Source organism: Miniopterus natalensis, chromosome 1, assembly GCF_054644295.1.
Source record: "Miniopterus natalensis isolate mMinNat1 chromosome 1, mMinNat1.hap1, whole genome shotgun sequence".
NCBI lineage: Eukaryota > Metazoa > Chordata > Mammalia > Chiroptera > Miniopteridae > Miniopterus > Miniopterus natalensis.
In genome coordinates, this window is record NC_142081.1 from 73755982 (window position 1) to 73773410 (window position 17429).

The 17429-nt window shown below is 38.4% G+C and overlaps 1 protein-coding gene across 3 annotated transcripts in view; it reads right to left on the reverse strand.

The window, feature by feature from the left end:
* PRKD1 (protein kinase D1) overlaps positions 1 to 17429 on the reverse strand; it is a 298239-nt gene that overhangs the window by 43350 nt on the left and 237460 nt on the right. For all 3 annotated transcript variants that reach the window (XM_087823242.1, XM_087823237.1, XM_087823247.1), the window contains 8 exons: positions 12167 to 12377; positions 11925 to 12002; positions 9748 to 9952; positions 8161 to 8284; positions 6608 to 6685; positions 5027 to 5306; positions 3961 to 4013; positions 1806 to 1878 (listed from right to left, as the gene is read on the reverse strand). In XM_087823242.1, the coding sequence (XP_087679368.1) occupies positions 1806 to 1878; positions 3961 to 4013; positions 5027 to 5306; positions 6608 to 6685; positions 8161 to 8284; positions 9748 to 9952; positions 11925 to 12002; positions 12167 to 12377 (1102 nt within the window). The remainder of the gene's footprint in view (positions 1 to 1805; positions 1879 to 3960; positions 4014 to 5026; positions 5307 to 6607; positions 6686 to 8160; positions 8285 to 9747; positions 9953 to 11924; positions 12003 to 12166; positions 12378 to 17429) is intronic.

Consider the following 17429-nt stretch of genomic DNA (forward strand, 5'->3'; position numbering starts at 1 on the left):
ATGCAAAGGGTAACACCCTCGGCTCTGTCCCTTACTAGCTTCGCGATCTTAAGCAAATCACGCAAGCTTTCTTTCAGGTTCCTCATCTTCCTCGATGGGGTGGTTGTGAGAATCAGATGAAATAAGGTGGAAAGTACACACGGTGTCCAGATAACTACACACACTCAACAACACGTTAGTTGTCATCATCGCTGTCATCATTCTACATTCCGTCCCATTTCATTCTTACAACAAACCTTGGAGGGAATCTGCAGGACACCCTCAAACTCTTAATTTATATGCTACTATATTGTAGTAGGTATAGAATACAGTAGCGTTCGCCGAATCTGAAAATGAAAATGAATCTGAAAATGAACCTATTTACTCAAAATTTTGGTCGCATACAAACCAACTTGAAACTCTGCTGTTTCAACATCTGCTGTGAATCTAGCGTTTCCCCCCGTACCTCACTCCTGCTATTCTCTCTGGCTCACCGCAGCCTTCCTCTCCCTGCCAAATCGCCTCGTTCTCATGGCCTCGACTTCCTTCCCATTCTTTATGCCTCTTGGACTCACTGCAATCTCTGTTTCAGCTTGGCCGTTCTTCTGCAACTGCTCCTCAAGGCCACAGCCGCTTCTGCCTGCTCCTCGGTCACTATAGTACCTGGCCTCTCCTCTGAGACTGTCGTCGCCCACCCCAGCCTCTCTCTCCGCGTCTCGCCTTATCTTTCAGTCTTCCCTCGCAGGTCTCCTCCTAAGTCTGCTCCTGCAGTGCTGGATGGTACAAATTCTCTGGCACCTGCTGGTCTCTCTGACCTCATTTCCCACACCTGCCCCCCCCCCCCATATGTGCAGTTATGGATATTTAACATCTGTATATATACCACAGATTTCTGCATGTGATTATTACACTGCAGAGCGATACTCTGATGTGACCGGTCTCCCCTGATGCACTGTTACACATTGACAAAAAGCACAACGGTGGCTGACTCACTGATAAGCCTGCCATCACAAACATCATTTGAGCATTTTATAAGAATCACAGTTCCTTTGTAAAATAGAGTAGAACTTGATTAATTTTTAAACTAAAGCACAACATTGTAAGTAACACTGAGTAAGACATTGCCATTACTTTCAGAGTACCCCCACCTCACAAAAAGTATAATCTGCTACTGATTATATTAAGGAAATAACATTTAGGATGTCCTTTTATAAGGCAGGTAAAATATTAACATTAAATGTTTTGTAAAGACTTGAAAAATATAATAGAACTGGCTAGACTTTAAAACAGCAGTGGTTAAAATAATAAATTCACCAAATAAGCTCAGCAATAAGAAAAAAGATAAAAATTTAGTATTTCATTTCAAAAATTAAATTAATGAAATGCATGCTTTGTTAAAGGTATTAGAAATAAGAGATTTTTGTGTGTTTAGTTACATGATGGAATTTTTATGGAGCTCTAATAAAATATGCTAAAAGGAAATGGAACTTATTTGTTTATGAATTACAAATTCCTGGTTTCTCAATACTTTGTCCAAATAAACCAATATTCAACCAGTACTGTATTTGGAGTTTGTCCATAGTTAAGCAAAAGAAGATTTTCAGGATTAGAAAAGCTTCTCTTTCAAAACATAAATGTTCCAGTTTTCCAAATAGTAATTATTTCAAGAGAAATTTACCTTTCAAAAGGTAAAACACAGAGAGACTCACAGACAAACGTATATACACACAGGTCTTGTCTTTTATACTTTTCTTGGAGATACAGCTTTTATCAACACAAGTAGCTAACATTTTAAATTAATAAAAATACTTAGTGAACTAACCTACCTCCATAAACAATTCCAAACTGCCCAGAACCCAGTACTTCGTCAGGAAAAATCTGATATACTGTGCTGATGTCCTACAGCGCAAGTCCAGTGAAAAACAAACATGAAGCGGAACAAAACATTAGTCCTAATAAACTACGTAATGTTATTAAGCATATCATAAATATTATTAAATATTTTAGACAAATTGCAAATGCTAGGTGAAATCTGAAATATGACCACAACATTCAGAGTACGCTCTTCACTTAGTATAACATTGTAATGTTTTGAAAACTATTCTGCTTTTAAACAGCAGAGTCATGTCCAATGAAATAGGTCTCCCTGGAGAGAAATAAGACTTAAGACTATACAGCGTCATTTATTGTCAATATTAAAGAAAGGATTTGCTTATTGAGATGACTATTTAGAAATATGGGTTAAGCAATCGTAAATCTGTGAGAGTCCTGATTCCCACCACTCCATTCTTTGTGGCTAGAATGGTGAGGCTGGTTCTTTATCAACCATCTGCACCCCCAAGAATCTAAACTGAGAGGAGGGGCTGAATCACTGTGAGGGGGGTGCTGACACCACAGAAGGATGACAGCCCTTAGGAATCCTCATCTGGGAGGTCACTAAAGTCTTCCATGCTTACCATTTCTGGAGGTAACAAGTTCTAAATGTCTACTGTATTTCTCTTCAAAATAATACTTGCTAAATAAAGCATTATGTTTTAATCTATGCTCGACAGCCTGTGATTTGATGACCACACTTATGAAAGAAAGCACAACGCGCAATGCTTTGCGACTTCTCGTACCCCCACCACATCCAATGGAATCTTCGGCCTGTCCTCCACTCTTGTTCTGTCCTTTCAAAAATAAGTCCTTTTACATCAAGTCCTACCCTCTTCATATCCTACACATTCCTTTTCTTATGTCCCTCCCCCTAGAAAGCAACCACAAGTTGCCTCCCTCCTGTGATCCCTTGCGAGTGTCCACGGGGTGAGTTCAGGGTTGTCTGGAGACAAGAAAGTGGATTAACATCACTCTCACATCCTGAGTCCAAGCTCTCCCATCTTTCCCTGAGAGCTCAAAGGCCCACCCAGAATTTTCAGTGGACAGCCATGGCCAAACCGGGTGGAACCACTGCACAGGTATCTAAAACTTCCCAAAGGCTTACAAGTTAACCTATGTGTCTCCAAGTCTTCTCTGGCTCAGCAAGAGCAACAGGACCCCACAGACCCTTTAGAAAGCTATCTTGTGATCGACGGCACAGAAATTTGTTTAATCTTCGCTATGAAGTTTTCCTTACTCTCTCCAAATTTTGGTTTTCAGTTTACTTTATGCCAATTCAGCAAAGGTTGTAGAGCTATACTAGTGATAGAGTTTCACGGAGTTTATTCTTTAAAAAATAAACTCAGCTCAGTGTAAGTAAGGCTGTAAACTCTGTTTTTGGTCACAGGAATAGCAAGAAAAATACAGCAAAAGGTCTGAGTCACAGGATGGGGTGAGAAAGGCCTTATTACTTTTGGGCTACCTGCCGTAGTGACAAAGTATATCAAATAAAGCAAACATGACAGAGTGTAAATTCTTTCATAACAGGCCTGTTGTGTAATTTTCAAAAACTGAGCTGAAAGGATGGAGTTATATGGCCCAGGTGACAAAGATGCTAGAGTGCAGACCCACAAAATCTGATTTATGCAGCTTTCTGAGGTTTCCTTGATATGTACAAGTGACTGCAAGGGCATTTACAGCTCCTCGTCACATGACAATAATCCTTGGTAGCAATCAAGAAATGAGAATAAGGTCATGTTTAAGCTATTCGTGCAACTCAAAAAATTTATTTCATCTTATTTTGTGCTGTGTAGTATCTATCACCCATTAAAATTCTAGTACCAAGATGGGCAAATGTGTGAAAAATCATAAATTGCATTATGATTGCTTACCTGAGATAAATAATGGGCATTTAGCTCACAACACTACAGAATAGATTATAGAAAAATCACCAAACGAACCCACATAATATAATGTTTCTAGAATCTTGTGAAAGATACTATTTTATTTTCTAGAAAATATTAAAAAATTAAAATGTTAAGTAAATAAAAATGTATTTTGTGATGCCCTTATCTTCCAATAAAAAAACTGCATCACCAAATTTTATATTACCAAGTATATACTCACCACATTTTCTTGAATCTGGCAATTTGATACTGAAATACTCAGAGAAATATCTCCTGGAAATACATGTTAAAAATACACAGAATAAGTAAGAGAGTTAACAGCATAACACGTAAACACATGCTTACTAATCAAGCTGCAGGGATATTTTTAAATCATAGCAATTAGATTTTTCTATAAAAATGTCTCTTAGAATATTTTTTCCTTTTACTATTACAGATTTACTTAGTACTTGGCTTTGAAAAATAGTGTTTTGTCAGTTTAGAGTTTGGAGTCATAAAGACTGGAGTTCAAGTACTGGCTTGCCACTCTGTAGCCCTGGTACAAGCTGAGATGACTTAATCTCTCTAGGAACCAATTTCCTCCCCTGTAAAATAGGCAAATCATTAATGTCCATCTGTTGGGGTTGTTTTAGGCATTAAATTAGAGACCTTATGTAAAGTGCTGAGCACCAAAATAGGCATATATATTCTATTAATGTGTACATTAGTTGGAGAGATCAATTAAGAAGCTGTCATAGATCATCAGCCAATATGCTGTGATGTGAAATACAGGTTCTTCCCCACAGACTTCTTTATTTGATAGTCATTATTAAACTTAAAATTATATTTTTATATAAATATCTCTCTCAAATATTTTTTAAAATTCACCCTCAATATTTGATACTGGTTCCATTTTCATCAAATCTATCTCATTCTACTAATGACACAGTTTTCTTCCTGGAATAAAATTATCAAGAGTTTCCAAGTACTTTACACACCATGTACATACATGGTAGCTAGCATGTTAGGTGGTTTTCAGGAAACATGTTAGTTCATATTTGTAAATAGCAAGACTGGCATTCCAGGTCAAGCTCAAGAATACTTCTTCAATTATGACCAATAGCTCTAAGTTTCTGCTATTGCCTAATATTTGGGTTTACATGAATTTGTTCAAATTTTAATACAAAATAAATATAAGATAATTTAATGAATGAAATATCTGAGTATATTATGTTATCAAATAAACTAAATCATCCCTAGAAGGCTCCCTTCACCTGCTCTACAGACAGAAAAGTTAGCAGACTCACTGTGAGAGTTGGTTCCTGACCCTACGGATGAGCCCTTGGGAATGACAGGCATGAGAGCATGCTGGATCGCCACCTCCCACATCCTGGCCACATCTGCACCAACGCCACTGGTGAGGACACTGCCACTGGGTGGTGGGCTGGAAGGATTGACCACATTTTCTCCCACGTAATACACTACGTTTGCCGTAGTAATCTCAAAACAGTGAGGGTTGGCCCCATTCGAAATTAAGGCTGAAGGTTTTGCTGGTTCCAGAGATAAAATTTCTGATAAAGGAATTTCCTGTAGAAGGAAGAGTGTGCTAAGTGTCATTTACCAGAAGTATGCAACTTTCAAATAAGATTCACGCAGGGAACATTGAGAAATGACATTACAAGTGGCCATGATTTATATGAAATAGTCTCATAAAATACAGAATATTACTAAGCAAAATTTAAAAATACCTTTGCCAGGGGAAACCTAACCATCTCATTTTCCCAGAAAAATTCAAGTGACTTTTTCACTATGTTCATGTGGCAAGAATAAGTATCAATAAGAATAATGATTTTTAATCTGCCTCAAAATCTAAGCCTTCAAATATAAATGATAATTTTCATAACAGTGAGGTGGAATTATTACACTTTGGAAATGCATTTGGGTATGGATGGCTGTTTTTAAAGTTTAACTATTCTTTAAGGAACTGGAAATGATTCATATAATTTGACTTGGTACATGTTAATGTAATAATATAGCCAAGTGAATAGTTTTAATGAGGAAAACCACAGCGATGGTTTTAAAAGCAGTTGCTTTTAAGACAATTTTAATATTAAAAAAAATTAATCACCACATAATCTTCCAGGAGGTATGGAGTGACTAAGACGTAATAACTTTTAAAATGTATTTTTTATTTAAAAATGAATGAGGTATCCTTTTTCCATTGGAGCTGTGTAAATGGCCAGGGAGAAGCACATCAACTACGCCTGAGCCTGCATTAATATTGAAGGAGCAAGTATAAACTGTTTTCATTATGAATTTCTTCTGGAACCATGTTTTACTGGGTGATACATTATGCTACATCTGTATTATTTCACGTAGAGAGACAGAATGGAAATTGCTGGCAAATTTTTCTCTAGAACAAAGTGTTCCTTATGAATATTGACCATGCACGGAGGAAGCATACAAGGATTCTTCACTGCTCCCAGGGATGCTGCAAGGCTACAGAGGGAAAGAGCTGAAGAAACAAAAGGAAAACAAAGGTTGGGCCTAGTGGATTTCAGAAGGGTACTCGCAGCTAATTTGTTGTGACCTTGAATTTCCTGTTTAAGCCGCACATCTCTGCTAAAACACTCAATTAGCTTCTCCTCCCCCACGGTCTTCCCAGGGGACCAGAAGCACTCCCCAGGGAAATGTGAAATTCACCAACGGCTATCAGGGGGTCACAACCTGGCTCCTCCAAAATTGAAAGTTACAGAGAAGAAAAAGTATCTCTTAGAGCAAGCACACAAAAAATCATGTTTGTCGGGTGTATTTTGCATTTCTGATACCCGACCTCCCCACGGAGAAGGGGCATGAGGCTCCAGTCAAGGAAAGAGCCCCTTACTCACCTTGTAGTACCTGCTTCCCGTGTCATTCTGAAAGAGGGTAATGCATTTGCTATCCAATCTCCAATAGTGCCGTTTCCGCTGAAACAGAAGTTAGAGTCAGGCTCTTAGAAAAAGTTAAAAAAATATCTACTATTGAAAAAATAAAAACATTTTCCCAACAGGGACAAGATCTGATGGTGGTAAGTGCCTGAGAGACTCACATTCCATTTCACACTCTAGAAGGGGACTATTTAGCAAGCGTGCTGTAAGTTTCCACGTCTCCATCAGAGTTATGAGTAATAAAGGAGATGATGTATTATTAGCATCCAGCACAGGGCCTGGCATTTAGTATATGCATAGTAAACAGAAAATACCCTTTTAAAACTTATTTGACTGCTTGAATAGCTAAAGGTGGATTTGCAGTCCACAACAAAATGAAAAGGTTTACCAGGAGATACAATGCTGATACCTTCTCATTATTTTAGAACACAAGGAATGTTGGCCCAGCCAGGTAGTCTGGCTTCCATTAGAGGGGGAAGAATTCTGAATGCCACAACAGAACTGAAGAATCTTTTGTTGGACGGTAGGATTGACTCCGTGGCATAACCGTGAGGGGAATGCATCGGGTATCTTGACCTTCTCTTCTTTGGTGATCAGATCCTTGCTCGTTCTAGGTACCTCCTCCATTTTAGGCTGCGTGTGGGTGTGTGTTCATCTTTTTAGACCAAAAAGCCCTAGCATTATTCTTGGTGTCTTCTACAACCGATCTTAAACCAGTCAAATGCATAAAATATGCTTTAATTATTTTACATCACATCTAGGAAGAACTATGTAAATCTCTCTCTAGCACAGAAGGTTGAGATTATAATTAGGTTATAGCAACCTACCTAATGCAAGTATGGGGATGCAACAGATAGGAAGTAATGAGGAACACACTACTGGCAACTGAGAAAAAAAACTTATCATCAAATGTCAATTAATTCAACTTTAAAACATTAGCCAAATTTTTCTCTCTTACCTCCATGTACAACCTCATTCACCAACTATCAGGAAAGTTTGGAGTGGTGAGCAGCTCAGATTATACATAAAAAAATTAAAATGTGTTGTCTTTTAGCTAATAAAGTATAAGATTACTGTATTCCTGAGCAGGTCAGTTTTTAAGTGAACACTTAAGGATTTAACAAGCATATAATAGTTATCATTGTTTTTTCTCTCCCTAAAATGCAATATAGTTTTAAAAAAATTCTGAATCTCAGAGGAGCACTCTGAAAGCATACACTGTTGTTTTCATGACTGCTATAAAATGACAGGTAGATTTTCAAGGTGTGTGAAGATCCCAAGTAACAGAGGTAAATGATTTTGTTTCCCTGCGATTGCCGTCTACACCTTTGTCTAACTCAGTCGCTTGCTCAGCTCCCTCTGACACCCAGCGACTGTGAATGTGCCGCACCTGACCCAGGCCGTGCCTGCAGGGAGGTCTGCTCCTGGAGACCCGACATCCCACAGTCTTCACAGGGCATCGGTGCCTCCCAGGGTCAGCGACACTCAAGAACTACGCTCGCCATGGGTCTCACCAGGGTGTCCTTGCTGGTGTAGTGGACCATCCACCCCTCCTTCATCACGGTGCTGCTTTTCCTCTTCGTGTGTTTGACAGACTGCACGACTCTCATCAGCGGGATGTTGTTGCTTGTTGAGGGACTTGAAAAGTCAAAATATTTCAGGAAAGAAGTGCTTTTAGAAAGAGATCTTTTCCCGCATAAAACCTTATTTCAGCTATTTCAAAGTGAAAGTAAAAAAATGTTCTCCATCCCATTTTTAGTGAAATATTGTCAGACTATCATGGTTCAGTCTCTGGATTACTCTGAAGAGTGATAGGCACAGATATGTACACTTTAAAATCCCAAGGCGGGGTAATAAGTACTTTAGTCTTTAGGTGAAAGTCTCTGCTGTTCAGTTTTCGAGTAAATACAGTGTCAGGTAGGCTACTGTCTTAGTGTACCGAGGCCACAGGATTCATGAAAGCTTATTTGCTTACTTATTACAAATTACAGGCAAAATATTAAACATTTATTGATAATAGCATTTCACATGAGTTTGAGTCTCTGTGAATAATTTCATACAAATTAAAATCTGTTGTTTAAACAGTTTCTTAAATAACTATTGCCCATGGAATTATGCCAATCCTTTCCCTCTTTCTCTTTCCTTCTGTCTGTCTCTCTTCTTCCCTCCTCACCCCCCTCATGGATATAGGCAAGCACCCCCCTCTCAGCCCCCCTCTGATACTAAAGAAATGCACACCTTCAAAAGACAGTTGGGCCATAAAACTAATATTTTCCAGTATTTTAGAAATACGCTTTATTCCATTAAATGAAAAAAAATCTAACTATTTTATTGCTTTACTCTAATGAACAATTTCAGTTGGTCAATGAATATGGCATTTGTCAAACTGACACAAAGATTAAATATACTTATAAATCAAAGGTTGGGAAACTTTTTCTGCAAAGCACCAGGTAATAAATACTTTAGGCTTCACAGAATACTTAACTCTGCCAATAGTAGTTCAAATGTAGCCGCAGACAATATGAATGGGCATAACTATGTTCCAATAAAACTTTATTACAAAACAAGCAGCACTCTAGTTTGGCTGTAGTGTGCTGACCCCAGATTTTTAAAAAAATGGAGATCTAGTAATTTAAGAAGAATAGATGGCTAGATCACATATGTAAAATTTCACACACTTTTGAAATAAAATCCAGAACAGCAAGGTGTAGACATGTGTGATATTTGTAATAGGGGCCAGCCATAAAATAAATGGTGTCTGCTGAAGTGCGTTCCCTTTCTTTGTATTTCCACAATGAGCTTTGAATAAACATCGGGTTAGTGGCAAAGTTGTGGATGGCAAATATGAGAATCCCTCACATTCAGAAAAATATGGGTCAGTGAATGAGGCAATGCTAGGAAAGGGCGCAAACTACACTCCCCCCCCGGGGATCGAACTCCTAACTCCAAAGGCTCCCTACCCTCTACAGCACACAGCTCATTCATAAACAAATTGAGCACACACTTGAACTTTCCTTTTTAGTAGATTAAAATACCGAAGAGTTTTTTAAAAAGACCACTTGGGGTTCCCCTGCTGGACGAGGCAGGGCCTGGGCCCTCACCTGATGGTTCTGTTGGAGTCCTCCTGGTCGCCGTCTGGGTCCTGCATCTCCCCACTGTCGGGCTGGCACTCTGCCATCACCATCGCAGCATCCTGGACCATCGCCTCTTCCATGTCATCCATGAGCCCACTGTTCCTTTCGCTGTCATTGTCGTCACTCCCTTCTTCCATGACCACGTCAGACTCTGCGCCGGGGCTAAGCAAATCTAAAAGATGGTTTTACACCCATGAAGATAAGCCTGAAATCCTGGAGCCAGGGCTTCAGAGAAAATTAGGCAATTCTAAACCAAATCAACCGGAAGACCTAAAAAAGTCATTATTTGAAGAATTTATCGTCCCTTGCTTTTGAATTTTTTCGTATCTGAATTTATGAGAGGATACATGTATAATTTTACAAGCAGATGCTTGCTTTTCATGCCCCCCAGCCTGAAAACATGAAAAGTGGTGGAGAGCCTCAGAAGAAAGGCAAGGGTGGGACAGGAGGGAGGCGCTGGGAAGCACAGTGACACCAAGCACAAGAGAAGAGGAAACCGATGGCATTTCAGTTTCACAGCCCTGGTGGGTGGGAAAAAAGATACTTGGGAAGATGAGGGAAACTTTCAATGCAGTACTACTCAGGGTCATTGATTCTTGCTATTCTAGTAACTTTTGTTTGTTTGTTTTAAATATATCTTTATTGATTTCAGAGAGAGGAAAGGAGAGGGAGAGAGAGAGATAGAAACATCAATGATGAGAGAGTCATTGATCGGCTGCAGCCCGCAACCCGGGCATGTGCCCTGACCGGGAATCGAACCCCGATCACCTGGATCCTAGGTCGATGCTTAACCGCTGAGCCATGCCCAGCCGGGCTCCAGTAACTTTTTAAGTCACAAATTCCAATATGTTAAATTGATTCCATAAAGAAGCAACTTTTAAATACCTAAGATATTTAACATTCGACGTTATACTGAATTAGTGTCAGTTCAGTTGATAGTCGTGCAGTCAATTGTAATTACCTCCTGATACAGAGGACTCATTTTAAGAACAGAAAATAAATTGATCAGAGACCCTCGCCTGCCAAGCTTGGAAAATTCACATTTTATCAGATTTTTCTGACTGTCTGGGGAAATGCAATTTCAAAGTGATCAACAATATAAAAAACCGCACTGTTTCCCCTTAGTTGTGGTTATCAAGAGCACACTGACATTTTCTCGGCCTGAACAAAGCCAATACCACAAGCCACAGAAAGTGGGACGGTTGCCAAGCTTTCCATTTTGGAAGGTAACTCATGCACAAGTCTCCAGAGCACAAACTAATGTGGGAATGTTTTCCTGGAGATAATTCCCCTTTTCTTCTTTTAGTAGGTATGTATTTCTTCTAGAGAAGTAAGTTATAGAGGAAAGAAAACCACTTGCTCTTCAGTGTTTTAGGGGAAAAAATATTCAACTTGTTTCTCTGGTCTTAGATCATCATTTTTCTTTCCAGACGAATCAGAAAACTGATATGAGACTGAAGGTATAAAGCGGTCACTCTCTATGGAAAAAGTTAGCCTGGGATAGGTACTAAGAGAAGTATTTTTCTAAGAATTCATTAGGGATACTACTTGGGAAGGAAATGGGAACTGCCTTTAAGACATGACATTTTTCTTAAGAGTCCTACAAATTAATGTATGCAGTTAGAGTTTCCCAAAAGGAATATTTCCAAGTGTAGAAAATGATGTGTATTTTTAATGGGCTGAACTAACGTTCGTTTTATTCCGAAAGATTCGGGTTTACAGCACGTGGATAGTGGAAGGCACTGGGTGGAGGAAGGCAGGGGGCGATTGTCACTGTGAGCCTTCCCTCCCGTGACAAACAGGGCAGAAAAGTAAACCTGGAAGGAGGGTGGAGGAGAGGACACTGACAGCTATAACTTGTAGGTCTGCCAACACTTGCTACATTTCTGAACCAACTAGGAGAGGTGTATTAAAAAGGAGAACCGGAGAAGAAACTCTGGAATCCAAGTTTTCAGTACTAGCCGCTCCCCCTGTGAAAGGTGAGGAACTCTCTTTGGTTTTTATCAAAACCCAGTGAGCTGGAATCGGTGCTTTTCACCATAAAGTAGAACAAACTGAGGTCATAGTTCACTTTGAGTTCACAGGAATCTGAACGTTAAATAACCGGCTGCGGCAAGCCCAGAAGGACCGCTGGCCTTACGCACCTCCGTTGATGGTCACTTCGCCCAGGCAGTTGTTGGGTACTTTTGGTGCGCAACGTTTGTGACAGTTGAATCTGCAATCTAAATCACAGGGATTTTGAAAGAAAACAAATAAATACCAAGAATTCATCAGCGAAAGAGTTGTAAAACAAATTAAAAAGGACCAGTAATTTCCTGGAGGTGAGGCCTAAGGATCCAGGTTTGGCTGGTGACCAGGACCTGGAGGCAGGATGGAACCTCCCTACCTTTGCACTGCAGGCCCTGCCTGAAGAGCCCCTTGAGGAGCTTCTTGCAGTACTGGCACACGGTGGGCCGCGTGTACGAGTGGATGACGAACGTGTGAGGCACTTTCACTTTTGACATCAAAATCTTGTCAAGCTGGATGGGGCGTCCGATGTACGACTGAGAATTCGACCTCTTCTCTCGCCCAATAAATGACTCTGACGGTGACTTTTGCTATAGGTTTGGGAAGCAAAAAAGAACATTAAGACAGTGTATCTATGAGAGTACCTGATAGTATATCTATGTATTTTTTAAAATCACATTTTGTTTTACTATTGTATTTAGTGGTTTGATCCTTAAAGACATGAGTGACATAAGCTAAAACTACGTTCCTGTTCATGAATGTAGTTGATGGCCCCTTTATTTCTTATTTGTTACCTTGTTTTATAGTTTGCATTGAACAGAAGTGGAGATCAGAATATTTGAACCTGATTTCTAGAACTTTCAAACATTTTCGGCTTCTAAAAAGTAATTTAATAACTTCAAGACAGAAATATAAAGTTGAAAAAAAAAAAAGCAAGAAAAATGGTCTTTAACCCCGCTGCACATATTACTTCATCGACATTTTCTAAAGTATTCCAAGCACATGGTTAGAAAATGCAAGTAGGTCAGGGAGAGAGAAGATGGAAAGCAAATCCCCCCAGTGTGCCCTCCATAGTACTTCGCCTGAAGGACGCCTACACTTTCTTTGGATTCACTCAGAGTTGAAAAAGTATGATTTGAAAGGATTCCTCAACCTTTGAAAGTAAAGGATGGCATTTATACTATCATTTTTTTTATAATTGGAGAACATAGAAACCAGTGGACTATACTAGACAAATAAATATTGGTGTTCTGGTTATAATTATATCTCTGTAGGCTTTGTCTCTCATTTTGGAATTAATCGACACAAGGCATATGTTTTAAAAAATTAAATGAATTAAAATTAACAGTGTTTTCAGTGTTCTTTGGACAATTTCATGGTATCTCTTGACATCATGGGCATGTACTTGGGAATCATCAGAATAAATGTATTTTGAAATCATCAAGATCAAAGATAAATTAAATTACTTTTTAATACTTAATAAACAATATATCTTCCTTATTAAGCTTCTACTCTGAGTAATCGTTGTGTTAGGCGTCTTACAGGATAGGCCTTCTTATCTACAGTTGAGGCATCAAAACTCATAAAGTTTAAATAAGTTCTTTTGTGTGAAATGCCAATAAATATTAAAGCCAAAACATGAACCTACATTTGTTTGCCTCCAGAGCCCTTGTATTATCACCTTACTCAGCTAATTTCTAATTTGGAATGGTTACTGACAAGATGAGGGAAAAAATCATATTTATATACAATTTCTATCTATTTCAATCCCCGTCAGCACCAAAAGGTTAATACTACTTACAGCCAAATGGGGAAATTTTGATTTTCACATTCACTAGCTGCAATAAAACATTTTTGATCTGAGGTTCTAGTTAAGAATATTATGTCTACAGTTACAGTTATAATTACAATTTCATAAAAGAAAACGATAAAATGTAATCACTCTGGAGAGGCTCAACTCCTGCAGAGACTTCTCGGGAGCTTATACAGATGGGTCCAGGTCTGCCAAACCAGAATCATGAACATATTGAATAAATATCTTCAGGGATTGAAAAATAATGAAGTCCACAGGTTAGGTCCCTGTTTCATGTGTCCTTCTTGAGTAACTGTAGCAAGCAGGCCAGTTTCAAGCACAGACTAAAATAAAAAGTGATATTTTTCCATAGATGGAAATTTCAACACTCAGAATAAAAGCTGACCTGATGTCACGCTTTCTTAGCAGATTCAAAATGTTCTCAGCTTTGGAAAATCATATGAAAACTTGACCAAATCACTCTTCAGTTACTTTCCTTAATTTAAGATACCTAAGTCTAGGCTGTTAACAAAGCCAGTTTGACATAGGACTATTTACTATACCATGGAGCAAGTTCATTTAGAAGAGTATGAGGCAATTTGTTAAACTGAAAGTTTCTTCTCATTCAACATAGTAACATCCATATAAACACTGCCATGAACTATAAGAACCAGAATTTCAAAACCTTACATGAGTTCAAGGGAAAAAAATTGGCTGTTCCTTTGCACCCAGACACTGTGCTACACACATATTCAGGCAATGATGAGATTCACACGGCCGCATGTGTCCTTGGCACAGTACAACAGCTGACAAGCTGCAGAACTTAGAGTGTCAGAAATTAAGACTTGACTAGCATCTAAGATTTAATAGCAATTTAAGATTTTACTAGCATCCTGTCATTCATGACATCTTCAAGTTACAATCAGCTAGCAAGATGACCAGAAACACTAATCATTACATTTCCTTATAGTTCCAAATACAAATAATCATTTTTAATGTGGCCTATATTTCCATATGATAAAATAGAGTTTTAAAATATTGAGACAGGGTGCATGCATGGCGACGTCTCCTGTTGGAACTGATTTACTGCTGGAAGGAGAGAGCTGTTTAATTTTATTAGATAAACACTTTGGAGAAAGGCAGAGTGAGGAAGCCTTCTGAAGTTTTGTTTGCAGAATTATGTCTTATGTTTCTGAAAGTGTGCATGCATACATTTGCATGGGCTTTTCCCTATTATGAGGCAAACCTAGGAAGCTAAGACAAAAAAGAAGACTGTGTCACTGCCTGACGACTGTAAATGCTTATGAGATACTTATCTATTCTTCAATCAAAATGTAAAACAAGGCCATCATTGATATACAACAAACTGTAAAAGAAACAGAAGAACAAAAGCCTATGAAATGAGGCAATTGCCCTAAAATATATATTTATCATTATTTACATAAATGTTTAAGAACTACCATTTCTATTATCAGCAATCATCCCTTTAAAAATATTTTTAGCCCTGGCTGGTTTGGCTCAGTGGTTAGAATATCAGCCTTCGGACTGAAGGGTCCTGGGGCCCGTGCAGGAGGCAACCAATTGATAGGTCTCTTTCACATCGATGTTTCTATCTCTCTCTCTCCCCCTTCCATTCTCTCTGAAAAGCAATGGAAAAAATATCCTCGGTTGAGGATTAAAAGAAAAAATTATATATATATAAATTTCTAACAATGGGAACACAAACCAAACACTTTCAAGGATTTTCACAACCACTGCTACATTTTTTTCATTAATAATTAATTCACTTATTATTTTAAGCAAAATATATAATTTCAGCAATGTGAAGTTTTATTTGAAGGTACGTACACCAGAAAGCCATAATTACAGTATGCTTTGTTTGATGAATAAAGTTACAGAGTAGGCAAAAATTTAGAAATTGGCAATTTTAAATGAAAAGATACTTTAAAAATATCATTGGTTTAAATCCAATTAGCTGGGCTTTATGATAACTTCAACATGAAACTATGCTTGTGACTCAAAAGGAAATGTTGATTTAAATAATCAGGCTTTTAAAAAAATGTGATCCATTGTTATACAAAGTAAAGAGATATAATATTGCTTTATTTCTTCATTAACTTCACTTTTTTAAAAAAATTTATTTGTATATTTAATTATATTTTAGAATTCTAATAGACCTTTCTTTAAAGTAAACTGGTCTATTCTTTGTTTCTCATCAGCACTGGTGAAGGTTTCATTAGGTTTACTGTTAATAAATTAATTTCCACTGTTACTTGCTGTTCCGCTTTAGCACTGCGTATTTAGGGAACCTGGGAAATCTGTAGAATGACTGCTTTTTACAGGAACAGAGAGGAAGGTTGAAAGGCTTTGGAAACGGCACCACTACATTCTGCTACGTTCTACTTCATTGTTACGGCCCCAGTGAAACTGGCTCAGAACTTGCAGAAGAGATTTAAAAGGCTCTCTCTCTAAGTACGGTGAGCAGACTTCCAAAAACTTTCATTTTTACATTAGCCGTGGGTCCTACGAATTGTTCTTTTCCCGAGTCAAGGAGTTTGGATCAAATTCCAGGTGTGTGTGGAACTTTTGTTAGAACTGATATTACCATAAAATACGGTATTGGGATGGGTGTATGTAAATGATCTGATTTGGCAAATTCCAGATGATGAAAAATATAAAGGTGTCTTTTGTGCTCTCAGTGCAAGAGGAATCATATCAACGATGGGAGACAATATGAGAACAGAATAGTAATGAAAACTGAAATTTAAAGCTAGGATTAGGGATGAAACAGAACAGAGATTATAGAGATTAAAATCTGTTTAAAAGTCTGTGGCCTGGTGAAGTAACTGGAACATCCTTACGCTAATAGTGTTTCATCTGAGACGACTGGCAGAGCGAAAACAACAGGCGCTGAACACCTACTCCCGGGGACAACTCCCGGGGACAGTGCGCCCGGCTTTGGCAGAGACAACTTGTTTTTTAAACCTGTATCCTAAATGAATGACTCAGCAAGTCTGGAACCTTCCCAGGAAATGATTGCTTAGATTACAATATGGAAACTCCAACTGCCAGCAAGCCTTTAAACATTTAACAGGACTCAGAAACAATTTCCCAGGAAGGCATATTCCGCTTTGCAGTTCAAAACGAATTCTCTTCATTAGTAAAGCTAGAAAACGGAGTGGGGATAGTTGCCTTAACTTGCGGTGTGCTTGCTGTCATTTGTGTAGAGATCAAACATGACCCTTCCTGAGAGATAAAAGTCACTTTACAAAAATCCTGATGCAAATACATAAATACAGTGTCGCTCAGCGGTTAGAGCTTCAGTTCACAGACTGAAGCGTTGTGGGTTGGATTCCCCAGAGGCACGTACCTGGGGCGCAGGTTCAATCTCTGGTGCAGGAAGCAACCAATGGATGTGTCTCTCTCACATCGGAGTTTCTCTCTCTCCCCCACTTTCTCCCTCCCCCACTTCTCTCTAAAAATCAATGGAAAAAATATCCTCAGGTAGGATGAACAGAAGAAAAAATAAAAACACAAAAAAACATGGTTCAAATGAAAACTTCTGAAGTATTAAAATATTTATGTTTATTAACTAAAATTCATTTCGCAACCCCATATTGGGATTGGATTTTGGGTGACATAAACTCCCCCTGAGTTAAAGAGAAATGAAAAAAAATACAGAACATTTTAGCATATGCATTGACAATTCTTTGTGGAACTGACTCAGTCATCAGACAATAAGCTTCTAAGGAAAAGATAGTGTCTTAAAATATTTGTCCTCTATTAATGGAAGGATGCATGTGGTACTTGATAAAAAATAAGCATTTCTTGAACTCCTCAGAATGAAAGT